This window comes from Mesocricetus auratus, unplaced genomic scaffold (genome assembly GCF_017639785.1).
Source record: "Mesocricetus auratus isolate SY011 unplaced genomic scaffold, BCM_Maur_2.0 Super-Scaffold_100018, whole genome shotgun sequence".
NCBI classification, from domain to species: Eukaryota; Metazoa; Chordata; class Mammalia; order Rodentia; family Cricetidae; genus Mesocricetus; species Mesocricetus auratus.
Window position 1 is genome coordinate 20,531,512 of NW_024429199.1, and position 20,475 is coordinate 20,551,986.

General features: G+C 39.9%; 1 protein-coding gene across 3 annotated transcripts in view; it reads right to left on the reverse strand.

Moving 5' to 3' along the window:
• Arhgap18 (Rho GTPase activating protein 18) overlaps nt 1–20,475 on the reverse strand; it is a 210,109-nt gene that overhangs the window by 27,670 nt on the left and 161,964 nt on the right. For all 3 annotated transcript variants that reach the window (XM_013110241.3, XM_005065717.4, XM_040758215.1), the window contains exons 6-10: nt 14,200–14,365; nt 11,823–11,914; nt 7,056–7,133; nt 5,218–5,377; nt 3,659–3,741 (exon numbers count right to left, since the gene is read on the reverse strand). In XM_013110241.3, coding sequence (XP_012965695.1) covers nt 3,659–3,741; nt 5,218–5,377; nt 7,056–7,133; nt 11,823–11,914; nt 14,200–14,365 — 579 coding nt within the window. The remainder of the gene's footprint in view (nt 1–3,658; nt 3,742–5,217; nt 5,378–7,055; nt 7,134–11,822; nt 11,915–14,199; nt 14,366–20,475) is intronic.

Consider the following 20,475-nt stretch of genomic DNA (forward strand, 5'->3'; position numbering starts at 1 on the left):
CAAAATTTATGTATCTAATATCTGGTACAGTGCTTGCAAAGCTAAATTGTAATCCAAGCATTGTGCTGTATTGAAGCAACATGATCACAAATGAGGACAAAAGATTAATTGAAGTTTAGGAAAAAATATTTAATTTTGTTCCACAGGGACCAGAATGGTTTCTTGGGGACCAGTGTATCTCTTTCTTTATGAGCATAAATTACAAAGATTAGCTAATTATTTTAATTGTGGTGTGCATATGCAATAAGACTGTTCAAAACATTACTAGAGGAATGCCAGGGAGAAAAGGGGGGAAGGGAGGGGAAGAGATGGAGCGGAGGAACCAGAAGATAAGTTAGTAAGATGCTGGCTCAGAGCTCTTGGAACCCAGACTAATGGCTGGAAGGCCAGAATGGGACTGATCCAGATCCCCTGAATGTGGGTATCAGTGAGCAGGCCTAGGCAATCTATGGGGCCTTGGGTAATAGAGTATTTATCACTGGCATACAAATGGACTTTGGCTGCCATCCCACAATGAGGGATGCTCTCTCAGCCTGGACTCTTGGGGGAGGGCCTAGGCCATACCCTGAATGAAATGACAGACTCTGGTGATCCCCCATGGAGGGCCTCACCCTCCCTGGGGAACAGAGTGGGGGACTGGGAGACCTGTTTAGGTGGTGGGGGAGGAGGGGAGGGAGAGGGAGCAGGGACTGACATATGAAGCAAGCTTGTTTCTAATTTAAAGAAAAAAAAAGAAAGAAAAACGAACTGCTGAATAAAACCATCCTAGATACTTAAAACAAAACAAAACAAAAGATGCTGGCTCAGGCCTTGACAAAGCTACACTGAAGAATGGCTGGACCATTTTAAGCGGTTACAAACCATGCAGAGAGCCTGGTGTGAAAAGACTGAGTCTTTGCAAACCTAGAGGCCAGGCTAGTAGTTACTCATTAGCTAAGAGTGCTCATAGGGTGTCTGTTTTCAACACCTCTGTAAAAACGTGTCCCTACGTAAAGTGAGAATACAGCTCTCCTAAACTTCAAGGACTGTGACACAATATATAACACAGTTTTGAAATTAAGTAAAATAAAGAGAGAGCCAGAGAGATGGCCTGGCCCTTAAGGAGATTTGTTCTTGCAGAGGATGAGTTTGATCAACAGTACCCATATGGGGTGGCTCACAATCACCTGTAACTTAAGCCCTCTTCTGCACTCACACTACTCACACACACACACACACACACACACACACACAAAACAAACAAACAAATAAAAACAAAAAAACTATTAAAGGACTGTGGGTAACTGGGCAGTTGGCTCAGTGGTTAAGAGCAGTCAATGTTCTTGCAAACCAGAGTTCAGTTCCCAGTACCCATACTGCACAGCTCACAACTGCCTGTAACTCCATCTCCATGGAGATCTGACACTCTCTTTTGGACCTTGAAAGTACTACATAAGTGAGGTGTGAGCACATTGGCACTGTTGGGGGGTGGGGTGCAGTAACAGAACCAGATAAGTATTGCTTACTGATTTTTTTACTATCTTTTTCCAAAGTTTATAATTAGCCCCTACTCCCACATGATAAACTTCTGTTTATTGTCAAGGTCAGGACCTTTCTATGCTTATGTGCCAAGGCTGGCCTTAAACTTTCTACCTTCACTTCTTAGCCTCCTGTGTCATAGGGTTTCTATGCTCTACTATCTTACTTACTTTTCTATGCCCACAAGAAACCAAGACCAAGGCAGTTTATAGGAGAGTTTCTTTGGGGCTTACAGTTCAGAGGGTGAGTACATGACCATCAGGCAGGCAACATGGTATCAGGGAGCAGGCATGGTGCTGAGGCAGTAGCTGAAAGATTATACCTTGATCCACAAGTAGAAGGCGGAGAACCCTCAAAATCTGCCCCTACTGATACACCTCCGCCAATAAGGCCACACTGCCTAATCCTTCCCAAACTGTTCCACCAACTGGGGACCAAGTGTTGAAGAAATGAGCCTGTGCGGACTTCTCATTCAAGCCACAATGCCTAGCAACACTGAGCTTACATATCTGAGGCTAAGGAAAATCAACCTAGTGTGAAAACAATCCACACCAATCCCAAGAACCTCTAATGATACTACTACTGAGATCATTAAATCAGAAGGGTGATGACTCTATCAAATTACTTCAGTATAATTATACAAATCAGAACTTCCAGCCCTGAGAGAAGTAACTTAATGTTAACGAATATTTTAGCTGCCATTGTGACTTATTTCAGCCTCTACCACTTCTAACTATAAACACCAATCACATCTTCAGGAAACAATGTGTCACATATGATATGGACACTGGCACTTGCATTTTAAACGCCTATTGTTTGCTTTATTGTACATGCTCACTAAGTAACATTGGGAAAACAGAAAAATCGAAAAAGGAAACACAGAAAGAGTCTATGTTTTCTATTCATCAATGAGCTTTAATCATCTGATCTTCCAGAAAGAATATTGGGAAAATTGGAAATACAAAGCTTAGAGCTAGCAGTGTGAAGCATGGGTGGCAGGGAGCTGGGGGTATGTCTTAAATTCAAGGCCAGCTAGGGCTGTTTGCCAAGACACATCTGAAAACCAGAACTGCACCAGGGAGATGACTCAGAGGGTAAACCACTGCCACAGAAGCTTGAGAACCAGAGTTTGGATCCTCAGATCCCACTTAAATGTTAGGAGGGTGTTATAATCCACCTGCAATCCCACACACAGGAGGGAGGCAGAGACTGGAGATTCTGGGAACTAGCTAGACTAGCTCGATCAGAAAGTTCTGTCTCAGGCCTAGAGCAGCTAAGAACTCTTGTCATTCCTGCAGCGGACCTGTTGGCAACACAAATATCAGATGACTCGGGACTGTCTGTCGTTCTAGCTCCAGGAGATCAGGTGCTCTCTACTGTAAGCACTGTAGGCAGCCTCAAACACAAACCTACACACAGGCACACACACACACAAAGTTACAGATAAATAAGTATTTTTTTAAAGAGAGGCCCTGCCCCAATATATGAGGCAGAATGCGGTCAAGGAAGACACCAAATGTTCACCTTCAGCTACCACACACACACACACACACACACACACACACACACACACACACACACACACACAACTATACCAACATGTATGCCCATACTCACACGAACTCTCTCTCTTCTCTCTCTCTCTCTCTCTCTCTCTCTCTCTCTCTCTCTCTCTCTCTCTCTCTCTCAAAAAGATACAAGTGCTCCAAAACAAAACAACCTAGGGGCTAGAGAGGTGAGTTAGTGGTTGAAAACACTTGCTATTGTTGCAGGAGACCAACATTCAATTCCCACATCCACAGAGAAACTCAAAAGCACAGATGCCTCCAGCTCCAAGGGATCTGATGGCCTCTCCTGGCTACCTTGGGCACCTGCACGTGCACAGAAGCAGACATGCAGATACACATATAAAGTAAATAAACCCTCTTTAAAACCCTTGGTAATATTAATAAAATTAGCAACCCAGTAAACCAATTAAGGGTGAAAGGCTGCCTCTCATTGTCTGTCCTTAAAAGCACTCTTTCCATTTTAGATGCATGTTGCTATTCCCAAAGCAAGCATCATACTGTTTTCCCACAAATAGTGAAAGAATTCCTCTGCGTCCTTCTAAGGGATATTTAGTGTAAACGAAGCAGCTGACCTTCAGTGTGTCTCTGTTTGCATCAGGTAGAAGGATGACAAGGAGGTTCAAAGCCTGCAATTGCTCCTTTCTGGTTGGAAGATCTGTAGATAGATGAAAGAAATCCAAAAACTTCAGGGAACTCTTTCCTTTCTTTTTCCATTTTTGAAAAAAAAAAAAGCCGTTGTAAACGTTACAGAGGAATGTAAGACACAGTGACTGAGCAGCCATTCTCACCGAGAGTGTTTGCTGGAGATCAGTGGAAGCAGCTGCTCCGAGCACCCTTAGTCCTAGGATGCTAGCTTCCAACTGTGATCACATGATGAGCAACCTTATGTTTGCAGACATACAGCAGTGATTTGGAAACAATTCTAACTTCCACATGGTATTTCTTCTCCAACGGAAACATGGGGAAGATTGGACAGTCCAGGAAGCGCTAGCAAGGGTAGGGTGCTTTTCTTTTTAAACATTGAAATTTATCTCTCAGTCTCAAGGGAACAAAATACAAGGGGAGAGAACTGACAGGCATAGAAAAAAATGGGACCTGGAATATGATAGGTGTCCAATAAATGTGTCTGGCATGAATGAGGAACCAATCAGCAAGGTAAGCTTCCAGGATGTATACATTATCATCACTGGCACCTAATATTCCCAGAAACTTAGAGTATTCCCAGCACTGCTCTGTCAGCCAGCAACAAATTTGATCCATATCCAGGAAATGCATTCAAAACAATGCAACTTCATCATTACAAATATTTTTAACAAAAGATGCTTCTTTCATTTAAAAGGAGATACTTTAAATAGTGGTTTTCTTATTGTCTTCATGGATTTTGAAAGAAAAAAGTTACGACACAAGATAACTTAGGCATTCACTCCAAAAGTACACAAACTAAACAATACTATGCAACTATGCAAATGGGAAATACACCTCCCTGTCATTGTTAATTGTACACCCATTCATTCACAAAGGGTTCCAGTTTGGAAGCCAAATGATTTCTTGAATATCATTACAGTACTGTTTCCTTTCCTGGTGGTTCCTAGGAGTAAATGGAACAATCACAGCAGTATATAACCATTGTAAGACGTCTGTGTTCCTGGAAAATAATCAAGATTACACTCGGAGTTTTCCAGGACCACAAAATGGCCACACATCAGAAAACCATGACCTTTTGCCAATGAGGAGCAGCAAAGCACTAGGTACCCATCCCCCTATACTACTCTAGGATCTGAGTTTTTAGGAGATAGTCATGGATGCTATGATATTTCCTTGTGCATTTATAATAACTGTGTGTGTTGCTCTCAACACTTGGCAAGAAAAACCCATCAGACATCTATGTGACTCACACAATTAAGATGCAATGTGTTCTTAAAGGCAGTGCAACTCATACGCACCTGAGGAGAACACTCTGTTATGTTTATGAAAAGAAAGTGGCATGGCATTTGAGCAACTCTTGACATCCATGAAACAATGTGTCTAACCAAAGACATCTGGTAATGTGCCCTATTCTGCCAATTGTCACTGAGACGGTAAATGTGAGTGGCACCCACTCCCAGGCGATTTCCCGATGGAAATCACTCACTCTGGACAGCCTGGAAGGCTTTGAGATACTCCACACTTAGCAGCGGCTGGGGCAGCTCCCTGAGAAAGAGCTTCAGCAGGCTGGCTGCATCATGCTGTTTGACACTTTCCCAGTTGAAAGTTCCTTCATAGAACTTCGCTTCTAGTTCTTGGCAAAGGTTCTGAATGGCACAAGGGGAAAAAGGAATTAGCAGCTAGCACATTTTTTTCTCTATTGAGTGTGTGTTTTCTACTTTACAAGAATCCTAATCTGTAAAGTGCTAGAGTAGTAAAAGTTAACATTTCCCTGTCACTCAGAAAAATGCCATCCCCAACCTTGGCTGTCCCGACACGGAGAAATTACACCCAAGGTTAAGAAAAGAGTTTCAACATTTTCACACACTTTAATTAGCAAAGGTTTAATTAAAAGATCGATTAAAATCATTTTCCATTAGGCCCTACGATTTGTCATTATATTAAAACAGAACATTTAGAATTCAAGATGATGTTATTGAGTTATTCAGAGGTGTGTTACATAACAAAACACATAAATCCATCTCTAGGCAAGCAAAAGGTTACCTCTAATTTGTTACCAGTAATTTGTCTAAATGCAAAAACCAAATCCTATAGATAAGGAGTCAAAAATAATTATAAAGATACCTATTTTCACTGGACCACCATCCCCCTGCTAGTTCAGGTTAACATTTGGATCCATATAGAATCAGGATGCTGAGATTGTCCATTCCAGATACTCTATGAGATGTGCCAACTCAACTACTGCTACTGCTGCTGCTGCTGCTTCCACTATTACTACTACATTAAGTTAGTACATGAATACTATTTTTCTGGATTCACTTTTAATATGGCATAAGCCCGAATATATCAGAAATCCTTCTAAGTCTCTATTACTGTAGCCACTTTCTCAAAGGACAGCTTCGACTTATGTTTTCTTTGGCTTCGGTGCTGGGGATGGAACTCTATGCACCCTGTATGCTAGGAAAGTGTTCCGCTGTTCTTCTGCTTCTCCCAACAAAACCCTCATTTTTTTTTTGCACTAATTGTTTTTGTAATTGGTGAAAAACATGGATGCTACCTCAGAAATTGGGAATGGAGTAAAAGAGGAGTAAGGGAAGAAAAAGAAAGGACTGGGCCAGGAGGAAAGGTGGAGAGAGAGGAAATGAGGAGACAGAGACAGAGACAGAGAGACAGAGACAGAGACAGAGAGACAGAGACAGAGACAGAGACAGAGAGACAGAGGAGACTCAAGGAGGGAAGGAGGCAAGAAAGAGTAGTGCAGAAAATTCAGTGGGGTAGGGAGACCAAATGTTTGCTCATCATCTTTAAATCATTTACAAGGGGCTAGCTGCAGCATGTTCCAGCCTTTGACGACAGGCTAGGTGGACCAGTTGACACAGTTGAAGCCACTTAACTGGTCTTCGAAATTACACTAGCTATTCCTTCTGTCAACACTGCCAACTATGTGGCTCTTGTCAAGGGCCTTAATTTGCTCCCCACCTGGAGTGCCATGTTCCTGTTCCTTCTAAAATCAAAACTCGATTGCTATTACTCATCCTGACTCTCACCCAGCTCCCTACTGTCTTTCTGAGTCATGATGCTCTCATTATCGTTGAATGACAATAGGTGATATGGGGATTTGGAAAAATAAGACTTACAGAAAAAAAAATCAGACGGGGGTTTGTAGAGAAACTATAAAGTGGGTGTTAAGAGGCTTTATCGTTTTATTTTATCTGCTTTGCCAACAAGAGTAAGGGGTGGGGAAGCTATGTTGGCCTTTAAAATGTGCAAGCATAATTAAGCAATAAAACTGGACATTAACAGAACTGAAGTGTTTTTGGTTACCTTGATTCTCACAGCAGCTCCAGGTATTCGTAGGAGGCCTTCAGTTTCCAGACCACCTTCTTCAATGTGAGAAATCAGCTGTGGGTAATCCAACAAACCTTCTGATATCCATGCAAGTACAGATTAACATCTGCCCTCCATCCCCGCCTGCCCCCCATCAGTGAGTGAAAGTACATTTCAATGGCATGTAAACTGGATTTGATGAGGTTCGGAGTGCTATTGGACCAACATCTTCAAAGCTATGCATACGAAAACATGAGAACCTGGGTTACTATTTTGAAAAAGTTCATTTTATTCTCCTTTGTGAAAGAAATGTCTATTTCACACAACAGCTGCGGTTCTCCACAGGATCAGGGAAAAGATGTTCACCGTGTAAAAGCAGCTCGGAACACCATCCTGCTATGCCAGCAACATGCATTGTGTGGCCAAATAAATACCATGAATTCCAGTATTTGCACATTTATATGCTGTATCTAATCTGTTTCAAGAAACAATAACTCTTATATGGAAGAAAAGGTTGCTAATACTCATTTTAAGCTACTGGTAGTAAGATTAAAGAGGAATGCTTTTAAACAGAGCTTCTAAATACCAACCCTCAATGAATGGTTATGTATCTCCTTCAGCAACTCCACTCAAATAAACTAAAATGAAGATGTAGCAGCCATGGGGCTGGAGACATGACTCAGTGGTTAAAAGCATGAATTGCTCTTGCAGAGGATCCGAATTCAGATCTCAGCAACTATGTAGGCAGCTTGCACCTGCCTGAAACTCCAGGTGGAGGGGCATCTGATGCCTCTGGTCTTTGTGTATTCACATGCCCATACCCCCACACAAATACACATAACTTGTTTTTAAATTATAAATATTTGTTTATAAATGTTAAAAACATACCACAAAATTCAGGCAAGTAGGGAATATTACAGAGGCAAATTGTTAAAAGCTGTGAAGACAGGGGGGGGTGAGGGAGCTTCCAGTTAGAAACCATGGGTCACATGTCCTTGGTAGGGCATGGAGCACACAGAGTGCAGAGCAGCCTCTGTGATATTTAAGGAAATCACTTTTACCTCCTTCTAAATACAAGGCACTTACTTGCACTAAGTGTTTCTTTCCTATACCCCTCCCTACCCCCCTACCCCCCACCCCTGGCCTTTACTCAAAAAATGGAACCCAGACAAGATCTTCCTGCATCTCTGATCTTAGTTTAGTGTTCTCTGCACACCTATAAAATCCTCCAGGGTGCAAAAGAATGCTATCTTCAGGGAATCTCCTGTTAATGATTAATCGGGCACCATAGACCTCATAGAGTTTACTGACGCCCCCCTTGCATATAAAAGTTTGTGTTATGGGAAAGTGTAGCATCCTCTGGGAGGTTGTGGAACCTCTGCCTACATGTTCCAAAGTCAGATGTACCACTTCCAGTGGATCCTGGAAGTGATGGTGATTTTTCCTTAAAGACTTGATCTGTCCTAACCTGTGAATAGATTTTCACCAGGAAATTCATGGATACAGAGGGGTTCCGAGAACATGCCAATAATAGCATCAAATTCTGAGAATACATTATTGGCTGAAGCATCCATCCCTGACCACTCAAAGAAGTACATCAATTTTTAAAATTCAGTGAGGAGGCCTCTGCAATCTCTGGGGCCTTGGGTAGTAGATCAGTGTTTACCATGGCATACAAATGAACTTTGGGAGCCCATTCCATATGGAGGGAACCTCTCTCAGCCTGGGCATATGTCACTACAGACTCTGGAGATCCCCCATGGAGGGCCTTATCCTCCCTGGGGAGTGGTGTAAGGATTGGTTGGGGGGGTTGGGGAGCCTGGTAGAGGGGCAAGGGAGGAGGGGTGGGAGAGGGAGCTGGAATTCGCATGTGAACCAAGCATGTTTCTAATTTAAATAAAAAAATATATTGAGAAAAAAATTCAATTTTTTCCTATACCACATCTTTCAATACCACTGTAGAGAAACTCAGAGAAATAAGAATTAGAAATTATTTGAAATTAGAAGGACATTACTCAAAAAAGTATTTAACACCAAATTTTAAAATATTCCATGTACAGCCAATTTTCATTTATTTCCCCTTATAAAACATTTGCATGTCCTATTACAATATCCATTTGAATGTAGGCTGCTGAAGCCAATCAGGTTTTAATAGTCTACACTTTTCACTTTCATTAAGTACAGAAGAAAATCATGGCTTCTAAACAGCTGAATAGGATTCATTTCTGAATTCTATACTTGAATCTATTTCTAGTGTTCTCTAATGGTGGATACCAACATCAAGAGTTATGTGTGTGCTGTCTGAAACAATACCATGTGCTATCTCCTATTTCTCACTTGGAAAAATCACATATTTTAGCTACATTAATTAATTAGTTCTATTACTGGCTCTTATATTAGTAGGAAACATAGTCTAGCTTTCTTTTAATTTTCAAGACCTCAAATAGACAAAAATAACTATGCTTAATTATGCTGGTTGGGGAAATTTGGGCATTCCATGCTTTATTACTGATCCATAATGTTTCTCAAAATGTAAATTGTGTGTGTGTGTGTGTGTGTTGAAAACTAAAATGGAAATGAAATTAGACCCTCTGTCACAACACTGATTTGACCTATAGTCTTGATAAAAAAGACACTGTTGAATTTGAAAATTTGACAGAAAATGCACTTTCCATAAGGTAAAATTAACATTTCTCTTTACCCAACCCCTTTTACGAACATGGTTTGAACAACATGCCTTGCGGGAGGAGGAGGTCTGAGAAAAACAAAGGATGAAATTAAGTGATACGAGATTGTCTTTGGTTAGTGCCACCTGCCAGAAACTTTCCCTTCACATTAAAGATGAACCCTCTGGAGCCTGGGAGCAAAGGTTTCTGCAAATCAAGTGTCCCTGCCCCATTTTACAAAATGGAAGGACAGACAATGGGAGTATGGGCTGCTGATCAAATGATGCTCCCCACAACACATCTCTGTGGTTTGTTTCTTACAACACAAAGCAGAAGCAGCAAACTGGTGAGAGCTGCCTACCCTTCAACCCTTTAAAGGCATTTTATTTTCAATCTGAACAAAACTGAAATATAAATTCAAAAATGGTAGGTTGCAGGAGTCTCTGGTGTGCTAACGGGAACAAAATTGTAAAATAACTACTTAAATACATCAAATCAAAATTTGGAGAAAAGTAAAAAATGATTTTTTTCCTCAAGATACCACAAGCAGTTATTATTCAGCCCACTGAGGGAAGCATCATTGAACCCTACATGAAGCCAAACTCAGACTTCCCCGTGTGATGATGAACTGTGTGTGCAAACCTGGTTAGCTCTGAGTGGCCAGAGGTTCAGTCAACACTAGTCTAAATGTTTCAGTGACGGCATCATTTTAGAAGGGACCAAGTGCTGAGCTGCAGAATTTAAGCTGTGCAGGTCACCACCTGCAATATGGTGAGCCCCATCCCATCAGGTGAAGACGCAAGGCAAAGCCTGTGGTTTGCAAAGAAACTGTTTCCTCAAGACTGCAGCACCAACTCTTGCCCAAGTTGCTCTCCTGGTGTCTTGTTCCACATATCTCAGACTTGCTGGATCCCATTAACTGCATGAACAAAATCGTTAAAAGAAACCTTTCCACATAGACAGATGCACATATAGGTATAGATAGAGATGTACAGACAGAGACAGCGACAGAGATATAGCTGTAGATTCTATTGATGTTGGAAGAGCTTGCCAAAAGTAAGAAACTGCAAAGGTAGAGCTTTACAATGCATCTTTGTACAGTAGCTCCATCCTTTCAACCTAAGAAGCAATTGGAATATGTAGTCTCTATAAGCTAGACTCTATATCTTAATCAGAATAAGTTATCAACTATTAATATAGATACAATTCAATAGACAATGGCAGAAAAACTCTACAGAACCCTCATCAAGAGACATGTCAGATACAACTTTAGATGCAATGACAGGAAAGAGGAGAGAGGCACCAACAGCATGAGGGTAACAAGGGTAGAAACTGATTTGGAACAGAACAGTGAGTACCAAATAGACTGAGCCTTAGGACTGGCTGAGTCAGTCAACTGAAAAACTGTCTTTACTGTCCTGAGAAATTACAGTTGCTGATACGCTGAGGCTGTTGCAAAGGATCTTTCTTTTGGGTAGTCCACTGATGTTGGGCCTGCCTTCCTTACTGTGTTTTCTTAGGTTTTATCAAATGGAATCTGTTTTCCTGCACAATGATGGCTCAGAGGTTGAGCTGAAATTTTTTCATTGCTACAGATAATCCCCTTATGAATAATTGAGTGTTGACTACACAAGCAACTTGATAGTTTAGCAATCATTTTCTAATTCTACTTTATGGTTTCTTTGCCTACTCTGGACGTGGGCACTGGTAAATTAAGTTGGACAGCCTTACTGCAAATAGGAGAGCATGAGAAATACATACGTGCATGAAATATTCATGAAGATTCAATTCCCTAGGAATTTATACACAGTTCCCACTCCTATGTATTATAGAACTGAAATCTCAATTACACAAAAGCAGCTAATATAAGACAGGAAAATGATGCCAGGCAATCACAGATACAGTAATATCATAGAAAGTATTACCATGAGATAAAAATTATGAGCCCTTGAAACGAATTTGCTTCATGAATAGAAAATCAAAGTATAAAATAAATCAGCATATCAATTGGAGAAGTATATTATCATAGTCTGAGTGTAAAACGTCACTATTAGCCTAAGTGTATTCTTGCTGTACTGGCCAGTTCAGACCTACTTACTTTTTGAAAGATCAAGGGTATTCGAGTTCCTGGTGCTTTCCTTTGATCTTGTTCTAACAACATGGTTAATGGAACACCAAAAAGGCCAGCATCTGCAACAAGAAAACACAAGTTTCCATCAACCTATAAAATAGTAATAAAACCTAACAATATAAGATTCCTTACATTATCACTTATTGATCAGATTATTTGTTGAGGCACCTACTAAGGGAATGATACCATGAAGCCATTAAATAGACACAAGCCAACACAGCCAAAGAATGACTCTGTCTTCTAGAACAATCCAGCAGGCACAAGTATCTAAACAAATGATGGCAATTAAAAAGAGCGAACTGCTGCATAAAATATAGATACTATGAGGACATGTAAACTATTTGAACAGTTGACGAAATGCAATCAAATTAAAAGTTCTGACGTATAATCAAACACCACTTATCTTTGCCTTACTGAATGGACATTGAACACTCCCTGATACAGCTAAATATAAATATTTGCTTTTTGAGAATTACAATCCTGACCAAAAAAGTAGGAGATACCTAGTATTCTTACATTTAAATTCTGTGTGTGTGTGTGTGTGTCTGGTGTGTGTATATGTGTGTGTAATGATGGGTAATATTTGTACATTTTCTAAACTCATCTCTGATGCCATAAGTTTGAAATGAACATAACTGTTACCTACAATATTGTTTCTGTCTCTCTTCTGGGTCTATGGTTACAACAGAAGCAAGCGCTCTGTCCTTTAGAACGACACAATCAAGTAATAACATTCATCTGTAGAAAAGGAGAAGGGACTGGCCTGTGGTTTAAGGACAGACAGGACAGACACTTAACACTGAGAAGAAACCATTTTAAAAAAATAAATTGCCTTTTGGTCTGCTCAGCAGAAGAGTTGTATTCTCAAGGAGTCCAAACACTCAAGATACAGGTATCTTGGATCAAAGCTATAGGTATTTTTGAAAACTACAAGCTACTTCCTCTAATTCCATTTAAACAGTCACAGCCTTAAAATAACATTTTAGTATTTCTCTCTTTACCATATAACAAAACCAAATATTACAACAACAAACAAACAAGAACAGAAACAAAAAACACCTCTGTAAGCCATTTTAAAATCTTGGGCATGCAATTATAGCTATTCAAGCTGTATTCCTACTTTCTCATTGAAAAAAAGGTCATGATGAGTTTTGACAGAAGCATTTAAAGTCCTCATTCTTCATAGGGACTTGGGGAAACCAGAAGCACCATTGAACTCAGAAAGTCACCACTACAAGCCATAAGGTAAAATATTCCAGAGAACTGAGCGTAGAATGCAGTCTTTAGGGTCCGCCACAACAGGGACACACAGAAAGGACCGAAACAGTACACTACATTCCTACAGAGAAACTCTCTATAACTTAAATCAGGTACATACTTGTCTTGGCTCATGTTACCATAGCAACTCAATAAGCCTCATTCTCAGTGCCTCTTTAGGAGACACCTGTAAGGTTAAACAAGAGGACAGAGGCTCCTAAACGGGAAAGCTTTGTCAGTAGAGAATTACCTGAATTTCCAGACCAAGAAAATAAGAGAAGCAGAGACTAAAGGTGTCTGTTCTTTAACATGTTATCAGGATTAGTCAGCTGATGTAATAGATAAGCAAGCTACCTGCAAAATCAGGATGACACAGGGAAAATGAGCACAATGTAGTGGCGTTGCATATCACAGCAGCCTTATTTCACTTACAGGGAAAACTGTTTCCGTCAGATAGCTAAAACTACAGTGTAGGGCTAATGAGATCGCTCTTCAGGTGAAGGAGCATACCACGCAGGCGGGAAAGCCAGAACTTGATCCCTGGAGCCCATAGTGGAAGGAGAGAAGTGACCCATGACAGTTGGCCTCTGACGTCCACACACACATTGTGGCACTTGCAAGCTCGCACTCACATGGACATTTTACATACACAATACTAATAAGTGAAATTTAAAAACAGAATGAAAGTGAACATAGGGGCGGGTTGTGAACTGCCATATTTCATCATGGAATAACAAAAGGAATCACTCAACACCAACCCCTTAAAAGCCATTTTTTGAGATCTGGTTTTGGAAATAGATATGTTTGCCAAGGGGCTCTCAAACAAACAGCATCCTAAAGAGGAAAACAAGAGCATGACAATTCCCTGAGTTACAATTCCCTTTTGTTAGAATTAAATTATTTGGTTGTATATTCTATTTATCAATTTATAAAAAGGTTTAAGGCAATGTTGAGAATTGGAACTCTAGATGTCTAGATGTATTTGAGTCTCAGTTTATTTATTTGGTTGCTGTTCTGTTCCACCACCAAGAATGCCAACCAAGAGTCAAGTCTATTTTTGCTGTTTGGGAACCAAATCTACCTTTACCTTTTGTTTTGATTTTCACAGCTTTCTGTTGTTTGAGTTCCACGCCCAACACATCATACAGGGCAGTGAGTTCAATCAGGGCTAGATAGCAAACTTTCTTCATGTCTTGTGGTGCCAAGTCCCCAATCCTTGTAGTACCAGTTTTATCTTTTGGCAGTCTGAAACTCTAAAACAATAAAAATAAATAAATGTATAAATAATAAATATAAATATATATACATACATATAATTGTATATATAAGCTAGAAAAGGTTATCAGTATCCAACTCATTTTATTCCTTTTGTAATGAAAGGAGAAGACATTCTAACTACAGCAAAAAAAAAAAAAAAAAAAAACAAAGATTATACTCAGACTGAGTGATGATGAAAGTCAAGGTAGGATGTTGCAATCAGAAGGTAAAATACTTTTATCATGGAGAACCCCCAAACTGTAGAGAGTTAGATAATTCACATCTGATGTCTGACATAACGTGAAGTTAAACCAAGTAATACAATGGATCAGAGAACAGGAAAATTGATTTCTGTCTCATGGGACTTCAAGAACCAAAAGTTAGATGTCAGACAGGGACCCTAAGGAGGAGGTCAGAGAGGAAGCGAGGTTAAATGGTCTGCCGGTTATAAACAGGAGGAAGAGAAGGAGGAGTTGCATTCATGAGGATGTCCTTAGAGTATTCCAGGTATCCTCCACATGCACGATGCTCTCCTAATTGTCAAAAAAAAAAAAAAAACCCAAGGAGATTAGTAAAGAAAGTCTATCACCATTAGAATGGGAGAAGAGTAGACTGTAGAGTCAGAGGTTATCAGTTTCCAGCTGCTTACTAGCTGTGGGATTGGGCAACTGCTCAACCTTTCTGTCAAATTCGATGAGAAAGTGGAAGAGGGAAGCGAGAAAGAAGTCTCCTCATCCAGAGGATCACTGTGAGGCTTAAATAGTCAATACAACTAAACTACTTTTGTGTCTGCTACTGTTGCTATTTCACTATTGAACATGCACAGGCCAAGATCCCACCCAGGATCAGGGATCTATAACTGTGTTTTTACTGTTTTGTGCCTTCCTCAAATTTCATCTCCTAATGACTTAACCTCCTTTATCATTAAACACATTAAATATAAGAAAACAAGGCACAAACTAAAAGAACAAATTTCTCTAGCATATTTAATACAAATTACAGTCCCACTGTGTTTACAATGCTCATTCTCCAGTAGTTTAATTAAAAATCATGTCATCAAGACTGTTTCTTTGGGGTTTGCCCTAATTCCTTCATTAGTTGCTAAGATTCACTCTTTAGCATTCATTCTCAGTTCAGGGAAACTTGTGGGTACCAATTAGTCCAAGAGGTCAAGCTTACGAGCCCCAAATTAGTTTTAATGATCTATACTAACACACAGTTCTTTTTTACTTTAACTCTCTCATGAGTGTGTAATGGACTTTTCCAGAAGTAAATCACATGTCTATTCCAACAGACAGAATGCAAAAGAATTGTTTGTATTTTAAAAGGGTATGTATGCCAATAATAGTTAACTTTATTGTAGTATTTTGATTTTTCAACTTAAGATTTTTGGTGCTAGAACTCAAGTGGAGGTTTCTTTTTCTTTTCTTTTTTCATACTGACAATTAAAATTGGCATCTGTACATGCTTGTCAAGGAGCCTCTCTTCACCCAGCAGTCTACTACTGAGACATGGTACCATGCTGAAATTTTAATTTCTGATATAATAAATATCAATAGAGTAGCCTACATGGTGGCTCATATTTATAATTCCAGTACTCAGATGGCTGAGGCAGCAGGATTGCTATAAGGTCAGAGCTAACACTGGTTATACAGTGAATTTCAGGGTAGCCTGGCAACGCAATTAAGACTCTGTCTTGAAAAGCTACATGTATCCATAGTTCAATTAATGTATACACAAGGTTTTTTGAGGTCTAAAATGATTTAAGACCATAATGAAATTTTGAGACCATAAATGTTTGAGAGAACATTTGCCAGCAGAACATAGAACAATTCCTAACATCAGTGGCTTTTGGAGATTGGGTAGCTTTTCATATATGCTCAACTCCAGAGAGCTTGACTGCTCACAATAATAATACTCATAATAATACTTCTAGTAATAATCATAATAATAATAAATAGAAATGATGCTTTCTGAACTTCTGGTAGTACATTTTCCTCTGAAAACATTCAAACAGCAAGGGGTATGTACCATGGGAGAAAGAGTCTAAGTACATCTTAAGTGTTCATTCATTTGACCTCCATGGTGCAATACAAAATTGAGAATGCAGAGCTACACTGCAGGTGGCATATCCTGTCCCTGTCACCTACTATCTGTGTTAGGTTTTCATCACTGTGACAAACTCTTGAGAAAATTCAACTTACAGAAGGACATTTATTTTTGTTCAGAGTGTCAATCCATAGCAGAGGGGATGGGAGAACCGGGGGCAAATTTCAGTCAAAATCATATCCTAGTGGTCAGAAAACTGAAGGAGGGGATGAAGGGAGAAAGGAAAGGAGGAATAGGACAGACGAGGTGGGGTGGGGGAGGGTAGAGAGACTGGGGTGGAGGGAGAGAGAGAAGGAGAAAGGGAAAGATCTGTAAAATAGAAACCACAGATCATACCACACTACCTCACAGGGTGAGGATCCAATGACACAGGTAAGCACTCAAAAGTACATACAAAGGTGCAAACATACATACATATACGCATGTTCACACACCACACATGTATACACACATACACATGTACACACATATATACACACCACACACATGTACACATGCACATATTATATATTTGCACCAAATACATGGGTGTATTTGAAAAAAGGGTCTCTTGTGTAGCCAAAGCTGTCTGCAAATTCCCCAAGGCTGGCCTTGAACTTCTGATTCTCCTGGACTCTCTATCAGAGATGTAGACAATGGTCTACATGCATATTGTATTACGCTATTTTTTATGAGTGAAATTTAAAAATCATTTGAAAATATTTTTGGTTTTGTTTTCCTGAAAGTATGGTCCTGGAAGAAAAAAAAACCAAGTGTGATACTCACATTTGATAAATGGTATCTCACTATATTCTGCAAAAAGTTCCACCAGGGTAAGAATCAGGGCATACTCGAGGTGTGGGGAAACAGATTTTTAGGAAGACTCTGGCATGGCTGCATAGACAATGGACATCAGTCTCTGACTGTTCCTGTCTGTTTTTGTTGCCTGAAAGTCCAGGCAACTTTCCCGTCCTACTCAACTTCCTCATCGTCTAGGGAGGTAGGAACAGTGTAGGTTGATAGAGGATAGTGAGCCCCTCTCCAGACCCAGTATCTCTCTCAGGGCTAGCATGCCTCAGGTGCTCTGCCACAGTCTAGGGAAGGAATGAAGAGACACACCCCACACAGAGAGGAGGGCCAGTGTTGTCTCTGTTGTTTAGCAAGACAGGGTCTCTCTTACAGCCCAGAAAGAACCACACAGAGAGGACCACTATATGAAGCTGCTTCATCAGTGTTATCTCTGTTGTTTATGGACACGGGGTCTCTCTCACAGCACAGGAAGAACTCATAATCAAGAACCTCCTATCTCTACCTGCCAAGTACTAAGATTTTAGCTGCATACCCGGTGTACACTGTATTCATTCTTACTCAAGTTCTTCTATGTCCTCTGATGTCCTGTCATATTTCCTGAGCTTTCGTTAATTAAAGGCAATGGTGGATCTTGCAAGTGCTGTGCAAACATCTGTCCTCAAGCCACATCATTGGCCCTGAGATTTACTTTTAAAACCCACATAAAACATGTCCCATTCTTCTCACACATGACTTTGTACATCTGCTAATGGCTTTGTTTCCAGAAATGCTGAACCAACCATATCTACCCATTTACATGTTCAAAAAAACCAACAGTTCAAGTGTTTCATTAAAATCAGTTGCTTTGGGTATAATAAGCCATGTAATATAATTAGCTAAAAGTATTACCCAAGGTAAATGTTTAGAGAAACGTGAAATGCTATTAGTACAAACATTTAATTTACCTAGCAATGTATGTCATGAGCTTGTTTATTTATTGATTTAAACATTGTGCTTAATAAAAAGAGTTGGTTCTTTATCCCAATGTTTAATTCATAGCAGCTGTTTTAAATATTTATGAAGTTTCCTGTCAGTTATTTGTGTGTGTGTGTGTGTGTGTGTGTGTGTGTGTGTGTGTGTGTGTTTTAAAAAACAAACCGGATGGTTCAGTTTCTTGACTGAGAAAAAAATGAAATTTCAGCAAAAGTAAAGTACCTTACTTTGGAATAATGTATTTTTTAAAGAAATAAAAATTTTCCAAAATGCGTAAGGTTCTTAGGGCTTCTATGCAACATCAACTCATGAGCTAGTTTTTTAACTGTACCCTTTTGTAGGCTGTGAAGTACAGTGTGTGGTGGGGGTATTTTGGGGACTTTATTAGTAATGATGAAGTTGAATCTTTTACTCACCAGCCACTCCCACTTTCGATTCAAGTTGGAAATCAAGAGCAGAAAATGCTCAGAGTCAGGGCCTAACATGTTCCATCCTCTAACTTGTTTGCACATTTGAAAGCTAGGGGTGATAGTATCTAGATCACAAAGATTACTCCAAAAATGAGTAGCAGTTACAAAGCACCATTTTCAGACTATGACATGGACACAATGTACACAATAGAGCTAAGTTTACAGATGGCTGCACCTTGAAAGATATTAAATGTAATCTCCAAATTTAAGAGAAGAAATGTGAATCCACTGTGAGACCATAAAGAATTTACAAAGAGTGCCTGATTTTGCAGGACTAGGGTAGTGAATGAGAAATGAGGTCACCAGAAAGCAGCTCATTACATAAAGCCCACTGTTTATTTACAGGGGAAGGGAAGTGTAGCTACAGAATGGAACTCATGGCTCTGTTTAGACACCTACTTTAACGTGGCACCAGCAAATATTCATTTCATCAACCATGTTATGGACTTATGGAAGCGATACAGCATGCCCACACATAGGAGGCATTTCTGAACCATGGTTATAGAGATGGACAGGTACATACAGATGAAAACCAAATGCAGAGATGATTGACAGCCACCAAACCTATGGTACTGATCAGGGCAAAGGCACTAAATATTTTATAGACTGAGTTCAAGCCAAGCAAAACTGGACTGAGAAGTGAGCTGTTAAGCTAGCCACGAGACAGTCACAGGTTTTCCAGGTAAGCATGAAACAGAAGAAGGTGTGTGTGTGTGTGTGTGTGTGTGTGTGTGTGTGTGTGTGTGTGTGTGTGAAGGATGGGGCATGAGGGGGTATTGCACAACTTGGGTACAACATGAGCAAAATCAAGAAGGTAGTCAAACACCAATAAACGTGATAGAAAAAATAAATGGCAGGCCAAGTTCTGTGTCTAAAGTCTTCAAACGGAAGTTACATTTTATTTCATTGTTTGGGGGGCAACCTACCAATCAGTAACATCCCAATTTTGTTTAATTAGTGTCCCCCTCCTCCTGCAGCTTCAAGGATTTCCATCTTCTGCGACAAGGACTGTCACAAACTGAGAGTTTTATTCTTCCTATGGAGAATCTGGGAGTGCGGGTCATTGCTTTATGCCAAATCTTGAAAACTCCTTTACTTTCCCCATGAGGCACTAAAAACAGATCCCTCAAAATTTATGGGAAAGTCTGAAAACAACCAGATGTCTATCACTAAGGGACTCCTTCAATAAATCATGATGCGGCCTCATAGTAGAGAAGTGTGCATTCAGAAGAAGAAATGAGAAGTATGTCTTGAATTATTATGGTTGGGTCTCTTATAGTTAAAATAAAATAAAGCCAAGATGGAGAAACATTGAGCAGTGGGCTAATATCCATAGGAAAAATGGATAGATAAAACAGTATCAAAATAAAAAGGGCTCTTCAGGGCTAGGGAAATGATGGGACCCATAAATAGAGACCATTTCATCTTGCCAAGAGTTCAGACAGCTCAAATAACTCCTATTGTCCTTAAGACATTAATTTAAGGGCTGCAGAATGTCCTGGCCTTGGTGATGAATTTTTCCTATCTAAATAACAATAGACTTGGACCCAAGCAAGTTTACTGCTACTGAAGACCTGGTAGTACCTATGACTATGAAATACCTGAAGGATTAAGGGAGTAATGACTCTTTACCCCTTATACATGATAATAGAAGTCTTCTGCCTTTTGTCTTCACTGTTGGTTGAATACATAAGATGGTGTATGAATAAAATAAAGGCATTCAGTATGGACTGAATATGCCCTCCTGACAGATATCCTGTGTCTCT